The sequence below is a fragment of the Lytechinus pictus genome, chromosome 18 (assembly GCF_037042905.1).
Source record: "Lytechinus pictus isolate F3 Inbred chromosome 18, Lp3.0, whole genome shotgun sequence".
Lineage (NCBI taxonomy): Eukaryota > Metazoa > Echinodermata > Echinoidea > Temnopleuroida > Toxopneustidae > Lytechinus > Lytechinus pictus.
Window position 1 is genome coordinate 682383 of NC_087262.1, and position 22729 is coordinate 705111.

A 22729-nucleotide genomic window follows, 5' to 3' on the forward strand; every position below is an offset into this window, starting at 1 on the left:
AGATTCCTGAACTTTGATGTGTTGTATTTAATATTCATATGGATATAAAACACACAGGAGAAAAAAAATGTGCAGACAATTTCAAGCTATCTCTGACTCACATATCATTGAATTAATTTTCTCAGGTAATAAATGTTAATATACAGAATAAAACTGGGACAGAGTTACCAGTCACTTTATATTTAAACTATTCAAAGCATTAAATGCTGATTGTGGGGGCGCAAATTTTCAGAGCTTCATTTTTATAACATATTACAAACACAGATGATAAATGGGACTGTGCAACTCAGACTCAAAAGTAAAATCAGTGTTAATCAATAGGCCTACTTATAAAAATCAGTGTTATACAGTAGGTCTACCTATGAATATCAGTTTTAGCCAATACCTATAACATAAAGTTATTTTTTGTTTGTAGGGTATCCAAGGACCAGAAGGATGGAAGGGAGATGTTGGTCCTAGTGGAGCCATTGGATTACCAGGGAGCCCTGGACCACAAGGGATCCAGGGAATGACTGGAGAAAAAGGAGAAATGGGTATACAAGGACTCCAGGGATTAAGTATTAAAGGAGACAGAGGAGATACTGGATTAAAGGGAGAAGCGGGTATCAAGGTAGCATCTAGTTGATTTGATCATATGAATAATATCTTACCATTTCTTTTTAATAACTTTAACATTATAATCTAAACATATATATTCTTTGAAATCTTATTGTCCTCTCTCTGTTCACTTGGGGTCGAGACAGTTATAAAATATTATTTAATGTAAATTTCCTCTTGCATTTATTTCTATAGCACTCTCCATCATTCTACTTTTCTAATCATTTCTTTCTCATCATCTTATAACTTAGTGTCTATATTATATTTGTTCAACTAAAATGGTATATAGTGTCATTATGAAGATGATGACTTATTAGAATGATTGCTCTGGAAATTTAAAAGGTAATGATGAAGATTATGATGATAATGATGATAATGGTGAGGATAATGATGATGATGATGTTGATAATGATGATGAGAATGGTTGCCATGGTTGTCATAGATGGGTATTTTGGTTTATTAACAGGGGCAGAAAGGTGAAGAAGGTACTTTTGGCAAACCAGGCAAGAAAGGGGAGCCAGGAGCCGGGGTATGTCTAATCATCACCCTCTTTTCACAATGCATGCTCTATTTAAAGGGGATCTCAGATAGTGGTGGGGGGGGAACTTCCTTATTTATGTTCTTTTGATTAATTTATTATTTGGAAATTCATTTACCAATTTACAAGTATAAAAAATGTGAAATTTATATATATAAATAAGAACTTGAACCTTGCAAAGATCTAACAATCATTGTGAGATTCAAAGTTGTTTATACCGGTTGACTACTGAACTTTCTTATTCCCATAGACTTTGCACAGGGATCAGCCAGTCTCATTAGGCTATGGGTTGATGTATCATAGAAGAATATTCTTGTAAAATAGGTCGACTGTAAGGGTTGCTTTTTCCGTTTTCAGATGCCACTACCGTATAAACAAACCACTTCTAGTGGTTCTTTAACTTTCTGTATATTCCATCTATTATGCATTTTTTCATTAGATCTTCATTAATCATTGTTCATATTCTCATATTTTTCTCTCCCTTCTCACACATCTATCTTTGTTGATTACACATAGTCACCTGGCGCTCCGGTTAGTATCATCTACTTAAAATATACTTCAATTATTTCTCTTTCAAACTAATATTGATATTGTTAAAAGTCATCCATTCATATCCACTAATATAATGATAATTTTTTTAACACAATGCAATAAGTTTTATTTGAATTTGATGTTGAGCCCATTTGATGATAAGAGGGGGAGAGAGACAGAGGAAGATGGAAAAATAGACAGAGAGACACTCTTAGTCTTATGGGATGTTAACATTCTGTTCAAATCATTAGTCAAGAAATCAAGTGAAAGTCTGGTGATTAAATGTAACTGAACTTTCTTGCAAAACCCGATCCTGCTTGATTTGCAATTGAATCTAAGTTTGTAGAGAGAGTGAAAGAAAGAGAGAGTTAGAGAAATGGGAGAAGTGTAGAAAAATACAGAGAAACACTTGAAAAGAAATACAATTTGACAGCAAAGGAGAGAAAAGCAGTTTTTCAACTTGAGTTTAAACTGTTTTTCTGAATAATCCTAAATTGTTGATTTGTTGCAGGGATTAAAAGGAGAACGTGGTGATTATGGCCTTAAAGGACACAAAGGGGAACCAGGCTTAAATGTGAGTCAAGCATGCCTTATTTCTTATCTTTAATTCATTCTTTCCTTCTTACTATTTTTAATTACATTTCACATTTTATTTGACACACAATCTTTTACACACATTTACATCATAAACTCTTGCGAAAATATTGTTTTAGCTTGAGACTATCTAAATTTTTCTTTAAAAAAATAAATTATTGAACATTTTTTTTTCATTGATTCATTGATGCCCTTGTTTGAAAGAGGAACATTTTCATTTTCCATCCAATGTTTAATAACTCATGGGCAATATGACTTTTTTTCTTGGCAAATCTATGGTAAAAATTGGTATAAAAATTTCATATTTAGCTTACGTTTTTCACTGCTATACAGATTTTCAGACCACATATATACTTCTGGAATTCAGCACCCTCTTAGTTTTTCCCCCTATACACCACCACATTTACTTCAAACAAGCAGGCCTGTCAAATCTAAGTTTTTTGTTGGAATTATGTCGTTCAAAGTCCCTTCAAATATGAATTTCTGACTTTTAAGAAGAAGGCTAGTTCTGATCAAAAAAAGAAAGATGGCAACTCCGCTAATTTTCTCTGAGCTACATACCGCAGAGCTAGGCACTATTGTTGTGGGGAATTAATGCTGCCTGAACTTGATTATTCCTGATTGTAAATCTTAAAAAGGATGATGGGAAATTAATTAAAAAATAGGTGGAATGAAGCAAATACCCCATTGTCCTGTGTACTAACAACGCTAGGCTGCCCACAACAGCATTGTAACAATTCTTCTGCCCTCTACATTAAAAAACGACTTAGAATCTTCCTCTGTTTATTTATTTCCTTACGGTAAGATATACATGAAAATATCAGCAAATTTGTTACTGTTTTTAAATATCTCAACTTCTCATCAAGCCTCAGGAAAGCATCATTTTGCAAGCAGAAATCATTAAAAATGTGAGAAAACATGGGACAGATCGATTCTATAGCATTTTGCCATCTATCTGATATGAATATCTCACCTTTTGAGATTGATTTTTTTTAAATCTCCGCAATTTTTTTAATCTCCGCAAAGTTAGATCATACCTTTTTCGGAACTGTTTTCCAGCACAAGTACTCGTCGATCAGAATAGAATTTTGAGATTACGATTCCTGCGAAACCCCTTGACCTACTTGTCGTCAATATTTGTTTTGTTTGTGATCTTGCTGTCAATTACGTAGCTATTATTTTAATTGGTTTATATAAGATGTTAATATTTTGTGAATAAATTTTAGCCTGATTAATCTTTTTGAAATTTTCACAAAGTTTGGACACCCCATCACACAGACACCACTTGAGATAAGACAAGTATATGTGCAAAGTAAATGACATGTGTATAGTTGTAGCCATCCGAGCTCTGGGGGTGATGTCACTCATATTGTAGCATGATGGAGGACCATCGAAGGCAGAAATATGGATGATTTCTGCAAGCCTCATTCACTATTTTGAAAAGGGAAGTTATTTATTTCATGAGAAATATTGAATCCCCTTTATAATAATGAAAGTTTTGATATCTTCTTTAAGGCTGGTAGTTTGTATTGGCTTTGAATTCAAGAATTGTAATAAGTAGTTTTCTCTGTCATCTATCTGATAGCTTAAAACTAAGTGTTTGATAAAAATTATGCAATAAGGAAAAGAAAAAAAATCAAAGAAAATATAAATATATAAGTATCATTATTGAATTGTCTCAGCTTGTATTGATTTATCTTTCAGGGAATACATGGTATAACAGGTCCACCTGGCCCACCTGGACCCCAAGGCAGATATGTAAGTCTTCATATGCAACAGATTTATATAGCGCTTTATACAAATCACTTCATCCTATAACCCCTGATTGGGCACTCAGGTATTCAAGGAATCTCTTCTCACCATTAACTAGACCTGGATGGAGAAAGGCAAATGTAGAAAAGGCCTTGTCAAAGAATGTATACCCATGATATCATGGTGGGGAGGGGGTAGAAAGTAATCTAACATGATTCAAATCAACTTTTATTCACTCTAATGTACAATGGTACATGGAAATAATATTGTGATATAGATATAGTTCATAGAGATTAGAATTGCAATATTGGCAGATAAATTTGCAATTATTCCAGTGAGGATATGCTCTAAGATTATATGACAAGAATGATTAAATGAATGTTGTTAGTACATGTGAGGGGTGTGTTGTAAAACACTAAGGGACAGTCTGGGCTCCTGACAAAGAAAAAAAAACTACTGTTCTGCATAAGTCAGCCTTTTATCCGTTGAATAATTGCCGAACTCAGAACAATTATCAGACCAGAATATCATGTGTATCTTCTGAGCCATATTGGTTGAACCGATTTCTTTGGTCCCGAGACATTTGACTTACATGTAGGAATATTCATCTGTATTATTTTGTAAAATGGGAAGGGAATCAAAAGCACTTTAAGGTATATAAAGGGATACTGGTGCAAACTTTCTTTAGATTTGATATTTGTTTTCTCTTAGGGTGTGGCTGGTCCTAAAGGAAGTACAGGTGATATGGTATGTATTCGTTCAATCTCTGATTTTATTGGGATACTTTGATAAATGTTCAAGCATCATGGAGTATATGACGTGTAGAGGGTGTTAAACACCAAGTAACGAGGTGCGATAGCTCAGTCGGGAGAGCGGGGGTTCATATTCCAGTGATCCGGGTTCGATTCCCACTCATTTGGCATTTGAATCCTCATTACCAGGTCCTTCGGAGAGGACCTTAAGCCGTCGGTCCTCTGGTTGCTTGCTTACAAGCATTCATGCTTTCTTAGCAATCAGGTAAAAAATCCCCATCAAAGAGTGTTTTCAGTCATGGGTTTATACATCTAAAAAGCTAATTTGTGGTGAGATTAATTCTTTATGACTAACAATTGTAAGTGAAAAAATACAGAATGAAAATCTATTTCTTACTCATTTTATTGGGTTTTTAAAATTTCTAATGTATTTCCTTGTTTTTAATCTTAAAAAAAAAAAAAAATTCAGACAAAATTCTTTGGGGACATTTTTAAAGTCACAAATAGCATCAAATTAAATTACTGTTATAAATAAAAGTGAGAATAATCCCTCATTTACAAATTTTAGATGAAACAGCTTTGTATTGACTTTGTACATAATATATATGTTTTTGAGCAATTTTGTTCTGACATGCACTTACATAATGTTGTATAATTTCATTACCGCATGCCTGGCCATCACAAATTTCATCTCAAAAGTTTGCGAGACTTGAAAGTAAAAAGTCAGTGACCAGTGCAGTCCAATAATTTTGCGCAGCAGATTTATCATGAAAAATGTCAAGGGGGGCTGAAAAGGTCCCCCCTGGAAAGTTAGGGTTAAACACCAAGTAACATCATATTAGGATTTCAAGACAGTTGGTCTAATGCCACTTGGATTGAAGCCAGTTGGTCTTATGCCAGTTGGTCTAATTCCACTTGGACTGATACAATTTGGTCTAATACCAGTTGATTTGATACCAGTTGGTCTAATACCAGTTTGTCTGATACCTGTTATTTTATTACCCGATGCACTGATACCAGTTGGTATAATATCACTTGGACTGACACCATTTAATCTTATACCAATTGGTCTAATACCAGTTGGTCCAATATCACTTGGACTGATATCAGTTGGTCTGATGCCACTTGGATTGATGCCAGTTGGTCTAATTCCACTTGGACTGATACTAAGTTGGGTCTAATACCAGTTGGTCTCATACCAGTTGGTCTAATACTAGTTTGTCTGATACCTGTAAGTCTTATACCCGTTGCACTGATACCAGTTGGTATAATATCACTTGGACTAATACCTGTTAGTCTTATACCCGTTGCACTGATACCAGTTGGTATAATATCACTTGGACTAATACCAGTTGCACTGATACCAGTTGGTCTGATGCTTGTTGATATATCACTTGGTCTAATATTGGTTGGTTTAATTCCAAACTGCCAATCACCCTTATATGTAAAGATATTTTTGTATGAATTTAATTTTTGATCACCATTTGGTAAAACCATTACTTGATCTTTGCCAAAGAACTTTTCTACATGCGTTAAATGGTTTAATTCCCATCTTATTTCAAAAAATGTTTTCCCATTATTAGCTTTTCACCAAAAATGATAATAAAACTTGCTTATATGGTACTTATTACTTTATAGCAGAGTAGCTTTTACACACTGACGTCAGGGCATAAATTCTTGTCAGGTCCCTATATACCTCACCTGGGTTGAATGCAGCTCAATATGGATGACTTTCTTGCTGGAAGAAATAGATACCTGGGATATAATTTGAATCCATAACCTGATCATTAACTCTTTATGTGCCACTTAGAATTCCTGCCTGTGCCACATTATCTTAGGGGTGTGCTTTTTGTCTCGCTCACCAGAGGTGAACGCGAGACTTAGGGATCCAAATGTCGTCCGTCTGCCGTCCGTCCGTCACAAACTTAATGACACATAACTCCACAACCGTAAGTCACTTTTCAACCAAACTTGGATGGTAGATGGACTTGGGGGACCTGCATGTTATGCTCACTGAACTAGAAGAGCATCGGGCTTCACGCTCGACTGAGCGCGCCGCCATTTTGCTAGGTCAATACTGGCTGGTCGACAAATGCTGCGTGTAGGCAGATGGGAGAAAGGAACGCAAAGAAAGTGTTCCTTGTGCTGTTTAAAGTTTTAGTTATATTTCTTCCATTTCTATTTTCATGCCCCTCTCTCTCTTATTTCTCCCCTTTGTATCATCTCGATCTCCCTCTTTATTATTTTTCCTTTCTCTTTGGCTTCTTTCTCTCTGATTTTCCTCTTCTTTCTCATCTCTCTCTCTCTTACCTTCCCTTTCTATCTATCCCCCTTATATCTCTCTTTTATTTCCCTATAGCCCTCTTTTATCTACCTCTCATCACGCCTTTCTCTCCTCACCTCTTATTCCTCGTCATTTCCCCCTTTCTCTCCCTCTCTCTCTCTTTCTCTTTGATCTTCCTCTTCTTTCCATCTCTTCTCGTTGATCGTCTGTTTCTTTTTTTTTCTCTCCATCTTTACCATTTTGCCTTTCTCATTTCAACTTTCTCTATATAATTTTGAGTAAATATTCCCTTCCCTCCCTCTCATACTGTTCAATCACACATTCAGGGTGAAAAATTGATTAGAAATTTGAGGAAAAGAAGGTTGTTACATTTAATGAGCCTTCAAAGTTGGACCTTCGTGTGCTCAGCCATGAAATATCTACTAAGTACAGTGTATATAAAAATGGGCACAATAGAATTTGAATTCTTATGAAATTTAATTTGGAAGAGCATGGATGTTGCACGACATGTGCTTATACATCAATACACCTTTACATAAAGGAATGGGTGATGTATAAACAAAACCAAGTCAACTCTAACAGGTTTACTAATAATTAGAGCACAAATCAGAAAAGCATAGCAATTCCATTTAAAAAGTTGTGGCACTAAATTTCGCTTATTTTCACATACCAGTTATATGCATATCCTGGTCAGTATGAAATATTCCACATGTTAAAAATTGCACAAAAAGACCACTACCTCTTGTCAAATATCAGGGTGACCAGACGTCCCGTATATTTCCCGGGATTGTCCCGTATTTTGCTCCTTGGTCCTGGCGTCCCGACAAACCCTTCCCGGGACACCTATCTGTCCCGTATTTTTAGAATATTGAACAAAATGTAGTTGATACATTTAAAAGTGACGAATTTTCATCAAATAACCAAACAGAGGACGAAGCAGAGACAACAATAAATCGATAACTAAACTTTTGCAAGTTCTGCGGGTGATTTTATCCTAACCCAATACATTGCAAACGAGCTGGCTTCCTGCCTGTGTGTGGCAGGCTCTATGCATGTAGGATCGGAGCAGATTCTCAATGGTGCAAACAATCTCACAATCATGATAAACAGTTTTTCCACCAAAATAATCACAAAATCGGCGGAAATTTTTATGATCATATTATAGATTCTCAGATTACTGATTTAATAGGAGGAACAAGTTTTTTTAGTTTTCATATATAACTGGATCTACATGTAGTTGTTTTAGCTTTCGTTTTGAGTCTTGTTGTGTAGGATGCCTGCGCTGTTTCCTCTAATTTGTAAGTTGACAATGTTTCACTTCGAAATTTTATTCACTTCTAAACCACTTACTCTTTTAAAATTTTAAAGATATATCTTTAAAAACACCAAATATCATTATCATTTCTGTTAGATGATTGGATTGCTTTTGTTTGCTTGAAGTTTGAACTTTTTCCTCTTTCATTTTTATCCTTCATCCTTCTATCCTTCCTGCTTGCTTTTTTTGTTCCATCTATCTTTTGATATTTCCTACCTTTCTTTCCTGATCCTTTCTGTGTGTTAATTTTCTTTCTTTCCTTTCTCTTATCTGCCCTTTTTATTTCCTTCATTCTTTCTTTCCTTATACTTTTATTTGCTTCCTTCTCCATTCCTCACCTTTTTCTTTTAGTTTTTTCTCTCCTTCCATTATTTTTTTTTCATTCTCTCCTTCCTCCAATCTTTCCTCCCTCTCTTTCATTCTTTCTTCCATTCTTTATTGTATTTTTCCTTCTAATTTTTCCCCTTATTCTTTCTTTCTTCCCCCCTCCCTTCTTTCCTTCCCCCTTCCTGTTTTCTTCTTTCTTTGTTTCTTTCTTACAAAGAATGACATTTTTTTCTTTCCTTCATTCTTGTTTCCTCCTCCTTTTTCTTACTCTTTCTTTCTCACCTTTATTTTGTCTTCCACACATCTTCCCATTCTTTCTTTCTATATTCGATGAATTCAAAGAATGACAGAAACCTTTTTTCTCTTTTATTCTTTCTTTCATCGTCCTTTTAATTATTCTAACTTTCTTTCATTTTTCCCCTTCATTTTTTCTTTCTTCTTTCTCATTTCATTTCTTTTCTTACGTCTTTTCTTTCTCTCCTTCATTCTTTCGTTCATCCTCCCTTCCAATTCTTTATATTTTTTTTCTCACAAGTATAACACTGTGTAGCCTTCTTTGATGATCTTTTTTTATCGATTGTCCCGTATTTCATTTTGTGAAATCTGGTCACCCTGATTTAAACCCTTTTTTAAAAACTACATGAATTACCAGGTCCCAGTACATTGTGCATATAGAAATATGTTTGTACATGATTGGCTTAATGACATTAAAATACACTTTGCCACACTAAGTACATCAGTATTAATTTTATATTTATAGAGAAAACATATTGCATCTTGCACATACTTTCAATTGCCCCCAATTGCCTTCTCAAACAATTGACCTAGCGAAATGGCGGCGGTCACGTGACTTATCGAGTTCGCCGGCGATGTTTTGCTTGGGTGAACACGACTTCCACGTATTTCTAGTTCAGTGGTTATGCTGCAGTCGGAGGTCACATGGTAAGGTCAAAGGTCATTTTCAGGTCAACGTTAAAGTTTACATGCAAGACTCTCTTATGACACCTAACTCCGCAACCGTAAGTCACTTTTCAACCAAACTTGGATGGTAGATGGACTTGGGGGACCTGCATGTTATGCTGCAGTTGGAGGTCACATGGTAAGGTCAAAGGTCATTTTCAGGTCAACGTTAAAGTTTACATGCAAGACTCTCTTATGACACCTAACTCCGCAACCGTAAGTCACTTTTCAACCAAACTTGGATGGTAGATGGACTTGGGGGACCTGCATGTTATGCTGCAGTCGGAGGTCACATGGTAAGGTCAAAGGTCATTTTCAGGTCACCGTGAAAGTTTACATGCAAGACTCTCTTATGACACCTAACTCCGCAACCGTAAGTTACTTTTCAACCGAACTTGGATGGTAGATGGACTTGGGGAACCTGCATGTTATGCTGCAGTCGGAGGTCACATGGTAAGGTCAAAGGTCATTTTCAGGTCAACGTTAAAGTTTACATGCAAGACTCTCTTATGAAACCTAACTCCGCAACCGTAAGTCACTTTTCAACCAAACTTGGATGGTAGATGGACTTGGGGAACCTGCATGTGATGCTGCAGTCGGAGGTCACATGGTAAGGTCAAAGGTCATTTTCAGGTCAACGTTAAAGTTTACATGCAAGACCCTCTTATGACACCTAACTCCGCAACCGTAAGTCACTTTTCAACCAAACTTGGATGTAGATGGACTTGGGGGACCTGCATGTGATGCTGCAGTCGGAGGTCACATGGTAAGGTCAAAGGTCATTTTCAGGTCAACGTTAAAGTTTACATGCAAGACCCTCTTATGACACCTAACTCCGCAACCGTAAGTCACTTTTCAACCAAACTTGGATGTAGATGGACTTGGGGGACCTGCATGTTATGCTGCAGTCAGGTCCATGTTAACCCTAAACAGGCGGGGGGGGGGGGGGTTGAATCAACCCCCCCCTTATTTTCTGCGATCATTCCGGCGCACAATTTTTTTTTACCGCGCCACTTGCAGAGTTTATACTTTTAAGTCTTGCGCATCTTTTGAGACCAAATTTACGACGTCCGGGTACGCGGTTACGAAATTACGCAACATTTCATAAGTGCATGTCAGACCAAAAATTGTTCCAAAACGTGATTTTGTGTACAAAGTCAATGCAAATTGAGTTTTCTCATCTTATTTATAAAGATATGATTAATTTTACTTTAAACGGCTGAAATCAATTGATTATAGCATAATTATGGTTCAAAAAGGTTGTGCAATAAATCTGGTGAAAAAAACAAAGAAAAACAAATGGTTGAAAAACACAGAAATACATAAGCAATTTATAATACAATAAAATACATAAGAAATTGATTTCCAAACCGAAGCTTTTTTCAATTAAGATTGTTAAGAATGCTACAAAGAATATTTTTACCAAAAATTAGCATTATAGGAGCTTTATTTAGTGAATTAGAGCAAAAAGTATGATTTATGCATAATTAGTCTCCTAAATAAAAACCGCTAAATGCTCTTATTTCAAATGTAACACTATGAGGAAAGCAATCAGTCTGAAAACATGAGATGTAAACAGTGTATATAATAGTCCATACAATGAATTGCTGTCGCTACAATCTGTAATATGAATGTCTAATTGACTTGTGTGTGATTTTGCAAAATTGCGAAGACGTCATGCGTCCATATGTGGATTTGTAAGATATGCAAGTCAGAAATACCAGATTTTTTATTGATTTGTGATACATTTTTGAATTCTTTTAACAGGGATTGCCCGGACCACAAGGTTCTAAAGTAAGTTATGTAACTTCTGTTTTCTGTTTACTGTATCATTCATTCAGAATTCTGCTTTAATCCACTTTAAATCATAGCTGAATTTCATTAGGTACACCACATGTATCTGCATATTACAGGTATTCAAATCAAGGCTGGATCAACGATTCTGCTATGAAAATTGAAATAAGCATTATTGCCCATTGAGCATCATGTTCACCTGTAAGGTTACATTCTCTGTTTAAGCCTACATGAAATTCATAGATGGGAAGACAGAACATTGTATCTCACATAGGTGATATACAATGGAGTGAAAAAACATGAAATAGAACCCCCCCCCCCCCCCCCTAGAGATGATGTATTGATTTTAATATTTGAGGAAGAATTAAGGCAGTGATTTTCACTTGATAGATTACCTTTTAATTTTTATCCTCTTTTTGCTTTATATCATTGTAGGGTACTCCCGGTGATTATGGTCCAAGAGGAGAAAGAGGACAAAAGGTAAATGTCTTCACAAAACTATTTCATCTTATTCACAATGTACTTATCCAGACTTTGAGATATTTATGTACATGTACCTATGTGAAAATGTTGATATTGTTTCCAATCAATTGATTGGCTTAAACATATCACATGACCAGTCCTTTGATGGACAAGTAATAACTATAATTTCATTTATTTGAACTAACCATAAAAAGGTTTCTAAATACTGGCACTAATAACTAGCTCTAACCCTCCTGCACAGTGTGACGTCATGTAATTCATGCTAAGAAGCTCGATGAAGCTTATTGTCCAAACCTGTTAATTTGAATTTTTCTTGATCGAAATACTCAGCTGTCAAGCAGTGATTGTTGTACTATGTATTATATTTTCCATTAAATATACCTTTTATAGCAGCTGCTACTACTACTACTCCTACTACTACTAATACTACTACTACTACTACTACTACTCCTACTACTACTCCTACTGCTACTACTACTTCTTCTACCACCACAACTACTACTGCTACCACAACTACTAACTACTACTTCTAGTAATACTACTTACAAAGAAAAAGTAAATCTGTTCATCTGGACTGTTATTGAATCAGAGAACAGTTTCACGTCCAATCTTTTTCAGCTACTACTACTTCTACTCTTTACTACTTTTACTGCTACTACTATTTCTTTTACTACTACTTCTACTATTACTATACTACTACTTCTAATGTTAATAATAATAAGAAAAGCCAACCTTTTGAAAGGGATTATAGATATATAGTATCCTTGAGTTTTGTTTATGATAAATATGATTGATTTTATTTTGCTATATAGGGTGATCAAGGTCGACAGGGGAAGAGAGGTAAACGAGGTAACAAAGGATTACCAGGAGCACCAGGATTAGATGCACCTTGTCCTGTCGTAAGTCAAACTAAAAATACTCCTTTTAAAGGTCTAGTCCACCCCAGAAAAGTTTGATTTTAATAAAATTAAACTAGGATAACGCTGAAAATCTCATCAAAATTGGATATAAAATAAGAAAGATATGACATTTTTAAAGTTTCACTTATTTTTCACAAAACAGTTATATGCACAACTCAGTGACATGCAAACGAGACAGTCAATGATGTCCCTCACTATTTCTTTTGTTTTTTATTGTTTGAATAATAGCCTACAATATTTCAGTTTTACAGATTTGACAATAAGGACCAACTCTACTGAACCATATAGTATTAAACAATACTAATTTCACATATTTTGGGAGGAATTAATCGTTGTTTCACTTGACAATGAGGAGAAAATTAGAATATTTCATATGATAAAATACAAAAGAAATAGTGATTGGAAAATAAGCAAAACTTCAAAATGTTGTAACTTTCTTATTTTATATCCGATTTTGATGAAATTTTGATGAAAATGTTATGCTTGTTGGATTTTTCCTCTTTTTATCTAAATCAACTTTTTGTTGGGGTGGACTTGTCCTTTAAGAAACAGACCTTCTAGTCATTCTTACTACTGTCAAGCATCATCAACATTTACTGTTTGTATTTGATACAAATGATGATTAATACTGGTGCTGTCAATCACCCAGAGTGGAATGACCTCATTATTTGTAATTAAATGCTATTCCATCCATTGGCTTTTGGTGATGATCTCTGTTTCTCTAGCTAAATTATGTTGTTGAAGAGCATTATTTGCTGATTCCGTGTATTACTGGTATATCAATGTTTTTCCTTCAACAAAATGAATTTTGATTGCAAAATCATGATTGTGGCAATTAAAGTATAAATTAATTCATTTGGAATTTGAGAAATTAAGGGTTCCCGTTTTGATGCCTCTTTCTTTATCCAGTGTAGCTTTAAGAATATCTTTGTGAAACAGGTTATCTAGTCCAATCCATGCGAGTATATGGTAAAGCTTCACTAGATATATATTACATACATGTCAAAATTACTTATTCAGGATATCTTATTTGTATCAAATTTCCTCTGATTAAATGTAAATTCCAGTTGTGGTAACAAGTATAACATTGATTTTAACAGAATGAAAAAAATGAACCCCAAGTATTTTAATTTATGAATAAAGAAGATATGTGAATCATAATTTCCATACAAATCTATTATCTATTTGCTTGATAAGCAAAATGAGCATGACATTTTGTTGGTTAGATGGGTCCCTTTCCAAGTAATAACACTACATGTCTCTATTATAGTAATCTATTTTGGCAAATGGATGTGAATCTTTCCACAAAGTTGGGGCAGATTTTGTGACTTTCAGCATAACTCAGTACTACATTTCCATATATTTTTTACTGAAAACTTTGTGCCTTTTAGACTCAATATATATCATGTTATTGAGCAAACCTGACATTATATTGACACAGTGTGTCAGTGTCCAAGTAGCATTGATATACTCACATTTGGTTCTAAAAAGTTTGAATTATGACTACTACATATATATGACCACAATGTGACAAAGTATCAAAGTATACACATTTACTTGTTCAGTCATGTAGCCAAATATATCAGATTTCATAAGCATAGTTTTTTTAATTGTTCATTAGTGTTGGCATTTGGCAAGTTTAGGTCAACTTTTGTCTATGTATCCTTATTTTACATTATTTACATATTTTTGTGAAATTTAAGTAGGGATATGTGTATTATGGTGTGGTTATAACCAGAGGTTTAATATGATTTGATTTCAGGGTTCTGACGGTCTACCCCTACCTGGCTGCTTTCCTGCTGCATAGCATTATGGGTAGGTTATCAGTGAAAGGAGGAACGAACGAACAAAAGAAGGAGGAGGAGGAGGAGAGAGAATTGAGAACAAGAAAGATTAATACAAGGATAGGATGTAGAGGAGGACAAACAAGAGAATCATTGAAATACCTGCACAATGGTTTATACTTAAATCAAATTATTCCCTCCTTATTTTGCCTATTTGCCTTTGAAATGGAATATATTCTGATGGTTTATTGTAAAGTGAAAAAATACATGTACTTCTGTAATGAAAAAGATTTATTACATGATAAATCCAAAATCACATATTTTGAAGAAGATTTGTACTATAATATAATGGCACTGTTTCATGATATATAGCTTGGATGCAAACCATCATTAATCATATGATTATTATTCCCCCAAGGCATTATGACATCATCAGAAGTCAAAGCTCGTCATATCATCACCAAACTCCAATCCTTCCAGAGAGATGTCTTGATGGCACAATACAGCATGTTGCCTACTATAAATAGATGATTCCTGTACAATTGATGCTTCTCCTTCAGGGGAGTGTTTCATCAACATTTTCATTTGACAAGTTGTCAGATCTGACAATTTTCCTCGATTTTTATTGCCTGAAAAGCACAGTTCCTATGGTAATTGTAACTTGTCAAATAAAACGTCTGACAATTCCTATTATGAAATATTTCCCAGACTGAGTTTGTTCAAGAAACCCCAATCTCTTTGAAAAGTCTCTGATAACTCACTTCTGACCTTGAATTCCATGTTTCAATATTGAGCAGTGGTGCAGTATTTCAAGCCAGAATCTGAATGCATCTTCATAATAACTTGATAGAATTGCATGCTGTTTCACAATAAAAGTCTGGAGGTTCCTTAATATTGTACTTTTGAATTTTCCAGCGCCATTATACGACTGCGATGAATGCAAGGAATGCTCCCCAGGGAGTGGAAATTGTGCACTTTTCGTGCGGGATTTATGAAATGAATCCAGTGACCAGGGATATGATATGCTGTAAAACGCTTTGAGCCGTTGTAGGACAAGCGCTATATAAAAACTAGCTATTATCATTATTATAAACCCACCAAATAGCGCAATAGCTTTGTATTCATTACAAATAATCTGGTCATGGTTCTGATTAGGATAACTCCCCAGAACTAGACAGAAAATTTTTGAAAACTTGGGCTGATAGAGCCAGCCTTTCACAGAATTCAGAATTAAAATGGTTAACATCATGTTTGACTGAATGTAAATCATGATATCATTCCTTCTTGGAGTAAAGATGATATGAATATCAAATGTCCTGACTGAAATATGATTCTTGTTGGTTGCAAAAAATAGATAATTCATTGAGTGACAAAGAGTGACTTATAAGTTTTTCATTATGTTTTTTTTCTGTTGTTACAGTTGCACAATTACTTATTTATAGACTTCAAAATTTGATGACATGAAATGCTGCATTCAAATGTTCCCACAACATACAAACCTGATATGATTAGATATTCAAAGAAAAAGTATCTGAGAAAAGTATCCATAGAATGAGGAGAAGACAAGGTTTATTTTTCATGTTCACTTTAGCACGACGCATGGATATTGATCTGTTGACAATAAATAGTTTGAAAAAAACTTTATGATAACATGAATGATCTTTGAATGAAAAAAATGTGTAAAGATTACATGTAAACTGGTCTTACAAATTCTTCCTCAATTGATTTCAGACCATGTACATGTACAGTACCATACTTTATACATGAATGTAGCTGCAACCAACAAGAACCCAGAATATTTCCTTTGGGGAGTTTGTATTATAGAGAATATATTATTCATTGAATAAGTACTATAAAAAAAGACTGATTTTAAAATGTCCTGTATATATTGTAAAGCTGCTTATATAAAGCCAAGCAAAAAAATATAGAGACATTAAAAATTTCTTTTTTATTGTTGTCTTGAAATGTATTCCAAGTATTATTCAAGGTAAAGTGAATTTCATGTGGTATTTTAATATAAATTTATGACAACCAGTGAATGCCTGCCATGTATATGTAAATGTGTATCATATATTGTGATTATTCATATATATATATTTCTGTGTAGGCTGCTGATATGCTACTTTGAATTTTATTCCTTTTGATGAGATGAGCTGAATGAAAGAATAATTCTCAATTTGTTTATTTTTAAACTGATCATACCGAACATTTCCCCCTTTTAAGGGTAAGTTTTGCAAAGTATGTAATTTACCAAAGACATATGATTCATCAATATAGGACATTAAAAATATAAAGTTTGTGAAACCATGTGATTAGTGAGTTGTGATACATTTAGAGTTTATAAAGAAAGGTTTTGATACAACTTCAACAGAACCAATGATGGGATTACATGAATAATGCTGTACTCTTGTGAGACTAGAGATGCACATTTTAAATTGTATTACGAGTGGGGCAGGAGAGGGTTTCACACCGTAAGTGTGGAGTAAAACTATTTTTTGGTATCTGCCAATAAATTATATAGCTTACCTCAAAAGAGGAGGCATGAAAAAAATATGTTATATTGCCCTCATCTGACCGACCCTAAAGTGCGGAAAAAACAGGGTCACATTTTTAAAAGCATTCCCAAAATATACAAAATCAATGTTTTTGCAAGAAAATATCAGATTTGAGTGAAGATTTTATCAAATTTGTATTCAATGACTTAAACCTATATAGCCCCCCATATGTTGGCCGTTGATCGCACTATCGTGAAAAAAAATTGCACGCACGTCATCCACGACGTAATCTCCACAATTCAATTGCCAATTGTACCAAAAATTTTCAAATTTAGTTTTGCTATTATGCATAAAATCATAATTAAACCTTTTTATGTTTATTTATTTATTTAATGGTACATGTATATATGCACATATAACCCCAAAACTGTTAAATTTTGGTCCTCACACTTCTTAGGATTATTATGAAATGTATAGGCCTTATAAAAAATTGTAATATTATTTTTTTGCTCATGTATTTCATTGTTTTTTAAAGATCTTGTGTATTTCTTTGTTTTTTCGACCTTTTTTATGGAAATCGTTGGCAACACTATTTCAGTCATAAATAACATGAAATCTATTGTTTCTAATCAGTAAAAATAAAAATTATACATTTATGAGTTTTGGCTACATACAAAATTTACATTGGATTTGTACATGAAGCAATTTTTGGTCTGACATGCACTTACAAAATGTATGTAACTTCTGAACCCTGATCCCTGCGTTGGGAATTTGGTCGTAATGGTTGCGTGAGATTTGAAGAAAAAAATTACGAAACATCGCTGCTGACCTTTTCGCATTGTGAAAAATTTCGAGGGTGGCTGTTTTGCACCCCAACCCCCCCCCCCCTCCTGACTGGATAGGGTTTAATATGTGTTTTGACATATTTCACTGCATGAATGAATAATTCCATGCATGATTTTTCCTTTTTGCAACACAGCAGCAAAGGTATTAAAAAAAAAAACCAATCCAACTTTCGATTTTTGGTTTATGAGGGCAACATGACATTTTTTTTTTTAGACCTAAGATCTGGGTATAAAATGACAAATAAATGACAAATGCTTTTTATTCAACTCCTAATATATGTTACATTGAATCACTTCATTTGCTGCTGAAGAGATGAAATAAATGAATTCTTTTTAAGTTTTAATTTGTTTATATTTGTGTTAATACTTTATCTACATTTCGAATTCTTGTTCACCATTTGCTATATGTAGTATCAAATGTGTACATATTGCTTAAAACTTGTATATTCTTTTAAAACAATGTATTGATTTTTTTTTATTTATTCATCATCAGAATTTATGTTTATGTTTGACATACTCCTTTTGATATCCTTTTCAAAATTTATGTGCATTTAACAAAAAGAATAACCTTTCATTTCGAAAGTTAAAGAACAAATTACTTGAATTAGAAATATTGCTAACCATTTCTTTGACTCCCACTGTTTGGAATTGCAAATTATATTAATCATTAAGATATAATGTAGAATCCTATGTATGACATTCATGAAGTAAATATGATATGTGTTGATCTGATACATGAATTTGATTATTACATATATTCTACAATAGGGTTTTTATAGTTTTCATATACATGTACATGTAGATTTCATAAAAATGTCTGATATTTTGTAAATAATAAACTTAATAAGGACAATGCCTTTATATTATACTTGCCAAGTTTCTATTGGGTTTTGAACTTTGTTTATAAAAATCCCTAAGTATTGACAGATTGCGATATTTTTTATGTACATGTGGATGTCTTTATGTATGCCTATGCAAATGTGTTGTCCATTTTAATTGTAATATATGCTACAGCTTCCTCATGAAACTGGTTTATTCTTTTATTTTTATCATTAGTACTATTATTACTATTATTAATAATGATATTTTTTTTATTATGGTAGTATCATTATTATTATTGTTATTTTTCTTATTAATGATATTGTTATTGATATTATTGTTGTTATTATTATTACTGCTATTATTATGTATAACTTTCCTTAACTGGAATGTATAACTTTGTAAATCTTGTAAATATACTAATTTCAAATCACTTGAGATATTTTCAGATTTTAGAATTGACCTTTGTGAAATTGGGAGCATTTCATGAAACAACATTTGTTATAAAGTTCTGAAATCCTTGCATCTGATTGGCTCAGAGCAAATTTGTCAGTAAAAATCATTGACAAGATGATTCATGAAACTCCCATTTTCCAATGTCACTACTTATCAACTGTGTTTAAAAGTATTACCATTATTTTGTGTGTATGTCAAGGAATTTCAATTCAATCATGAACATAAATCAAAATATTTATTTGTAAACTGTTGCTTCCTGTCATTAACTAGCATTTGTTCTTATTTATTTGTAAATATGTTTATAAACTTAAATGTAGAGACAAAAATAACTACTTTCTGTAAGATGGTTGCTAAATGTTGCCTTGACTAAACAGTAAACCTAAATAGACAGTGCGGGTTGGTGTAAATGGGAGATCCACTTCAATATTAATTAGGCTTTAATAAAAGCAGAATATAGGAGATATATATATTCATGAGGTTTGAGGGAAATCTATGAAAAGAATAAAGCTTGATTGTCCATTTTTGCTATATCATATGCGAGCTGCTGCCCCATATCAAATCTATAACTTGCAGTATTTAAGTGTTTTGTGATAACTAAATCTTTTTTTCAGAGAAGCATGCATGAAATAATACATGTATGTCTGATGTTACATTGAATGCAGTTATGATTTATTTTCTGAGAAAAATAGGGTATTTTATTGAGTTTGTATTACATGACAAAGGGGGATCTGTTTGTGTATGATGTCATACAATTAGAAGTTTTAAAACATTCATTATTCTCTTAATCTTTAATGGATATGTACCAACCTCTCATTATGCACCAACCCCTCAGTATATTTCATTTTAATATGTTTATTAAAGTCTATTTGATGACAAGGTGAACTTCTCCTTTAAACCTGAAAACCAGATTTGAATTAAGAGAGAAAAAAAGTAGCATAATACTGAAAGTATCATCAAAATTTGAAGTATAATAAGAAAAAAATTATGACATTTTAATGTTTCACTTGAATTTCACAAAACAGATATTCACATTCTGGTCAGAATGAGGGGACTTATGACATCGCCCACTCATTTTAATGTGAAGAAAGGTTTGATTCATCAATGAAAATGTGGAGTTGTTATTGTTGCAACCTACAGTTATTCATAAAATGAAAATATTATACAGTGCGTCCCAGAAAAAACGAAACTGAGATTAAGCGATGATTTATCATAACTTAATCACAAATACAATAGACAAATAACCTACCAATGTAAAGCTTAGAATCTCCTCTTTCATCTGATATTACTTAGATTATTCCTCATTCATGCATGAGTGAGCAAAAACAATTTGAAGAAAGGATACCAAAAACTCATTTGGCAGGGGGTATCTGAATTTCAAAAAAGAAAATCACATGCCTAAAAAAATCAATATCTGCTCTTTTATTTGATACCTTAATCACAAAAAAATGGTCAAGAAGTAAAAAAGTTATGTTCCCTCGAAACAATACTTGTATTTCCATAATTTCATTAAATAAACGTGTTTTCACCGGTTTCCCACAGGAGCTATCGCATGGTTAACAAAAGACTTAATGCATGGCTGATCGTCAAGAAAACGGAGTGTCAAGTGAGTTTGATCGCTAGCCTGTAGAACCTCTTCCATTTTATGAAATTATTGAAATTCAAGCCTTATTTCAAATAACCAGAACTTTGTTATTTCTTGACCATTTTCTGTAATTGAGGTATCAAATTAAAGAGCAGATATTGAACTTTTTAGCAATGTGGTTTTCTTTTTGAAACCCAGATACAGCCCGCCAAATGACTTTTTGGTATCCCCTCTTCAAATTGTTTTTGCTCACTCGTGCGTGAATGAGAAATAATCTAAGTAATATCAGATGAAAGAGGAGATTCTAAGCTTTACAATGGTAGGTCATTTGTCTGTTGTATTTGTGATTAAGTTATGATAAATCATCGCTTAATCTCGGTTTCGTTTTTTCTGGGACGCACTGTATAATTCGTTTACTGAAATACAGAAGAAATTGTTGGTGAGTGATATCACCAACTGTCTCATTTGCATATTACTATGATGTGCATATATAAACTGTTTTGTGAAAATAAGTGAAATGTTGAAAAAATATAACTTTTTCTTATTTTAATTCCGATTTTGATCTAATTTTCAGCACTATGCTTGTTTGATTTTTTCTCTTTTTATTCAAATCGGCTTGCCTTTAAAATGGATAAATCATTGATGATTGAATCTCAGATAAGAAGCCTGCTTCACACTGTGTGAAATACTCTCTGATTTTAGTAATAGCATTATAAAGCATTATACACTATGGCCCATATTCTGAGGTACAAATTAAACTTTGGATTGGAATTATGGGACAACTGAAATGCCAAATGAATGTTGATTTAATGTTCTCTTTCATCATGCTTTAACCCTAACCAGGCCTGGCTTTTGTGTGTATGTGAGTGTTCTCTGGTGGGAACTTGAGATCTCTACAATCTATACAAGGCTGTTTTAATGTAAAAATGAATAAGTTGTTAAAACTCAATTTGCATTGACTTTGTATATAAGATCATATTTCACAGCAATTTTTGGTCTGACATGCACTTCCCAAATGTTGCATAATTTAGGAACTGCAAACCTGGGTGTGGCAAATTTGGTCTCAAAAGATTTGAATAAATGAAGTCAGTGAGTGGTGCGATAAACAATGGTCATGGAAAGTGTTGAAGAATCCAATTTCAACAATTCTCTTTATCATACCCAGATATTTATGAATGATTTTTGTGTCAAATGAGCTGATAAATTGAACTTGTACTGTTAGAGAGATAAATGTCAAAATTGGCTATCCATAATAAAACCCCAACTTAAGACCAGGTTTTTACCCGAGTTCAGAATACGGGCACATAATTATGTTTTGTAAAATAAAGACAAACTGAAATGACAAATTCCAATTAATCACACAGCTGCTCGGACATTACTATGGTTCGTAAACCACTTAGGCCTTTTTGTTTTATACAACTGGGTTACATAGGGCTTCACAACTTCAGCAAATGTGTTTTAATAGTCTCTGTTGAATTCAAAGTCATATTAGAGCAGATCCCACAGTATGAGACAGGCTTTCATGTTACTTGAATAACGATGTTCCCTGGAGAAAAGTGTTATTGATAATTTATAATCACGAAGACATGTAAACTTGCCCCAGCAAATAGAAAAGTGCATATATATATATATTTGACCCTGCATTTATTGCCTTTTTAAGTCCTTTAAAATTAACACTATTTAATATAAATTCCAAGCAGATTTGATGTTATGTGACATCAAATGTCTCACATTTTTCTTCCAGATAGTTCTTACATTTTTTAAAGGATTAATAATGATGGTGTAAATTTGTCTTGAAGAAGGTGTTTAGTGACTTGACCAAATTATCATCATTGTAAGATATACTCAATCATGTATGAAAAGTAATGTATCATCTCATATATGGTCATTTTTGAAAATTT

The 22729-nt window shown here is 33.5% G+C and overlaps 1 protein-coding gene across 3 annotated transcripts in view; it reads left to right on the forward strand.

Moving 5' to 3' along the window:
- The window catches only part of LOC129282259 (collagen alpha-1(XXV) chain-like), a 32541-nt gene extending 14807 nt beyond the window's left edge, over window positions 1–17734 (forward strand). Inside the window, exons 11-21 of one of the 3 annotated variants that reach the window (XM_054918189.2) lie at window positions 416–610; window positions 1064–1126; window positions 1652–1666; window positions 2178–2240; window positions 3965–4018; window positions 4724–4759; window positions 11418–11444; window positions 11880–11924; window positions 12740–12826; window positions 14610–14662; window positions 15050–17734. In XM_054918189.2, the coding sequence (XP_054774164.2) occupies window positions 416–610; window positions 1064–1126; window positions 1652–1666; window positions 2178–2240; window positions 3965–4018; window positions 4724–4759; window positions 11418–11444; window positions 11880–11924; window positions 12740–12826; window positions 14610–14654 (630 nt within the window). In that variant the 3' untranslated portion in view covers window positions 14655–14662; window positions 15050–17734. The remainder of the gene's footprint in view (window positions 1–415; window positions 611–1063; window positions 1127–1651; window positions 1667–2177; window positions 2241–3964; window positions 4019–4723; window positions 4760–11417; window positions 11445–11879; window positions 11925–12739; window positions 12827–14609; window positions 14663–15049) is intronic. The other 2 variants (XM_064112870.1, XM_054918190.2) reach the window with 2 other exon arrangements.
- The last annotated feature ends 4995 nt before the right edge of the window (window positions 17735–22729 follow it).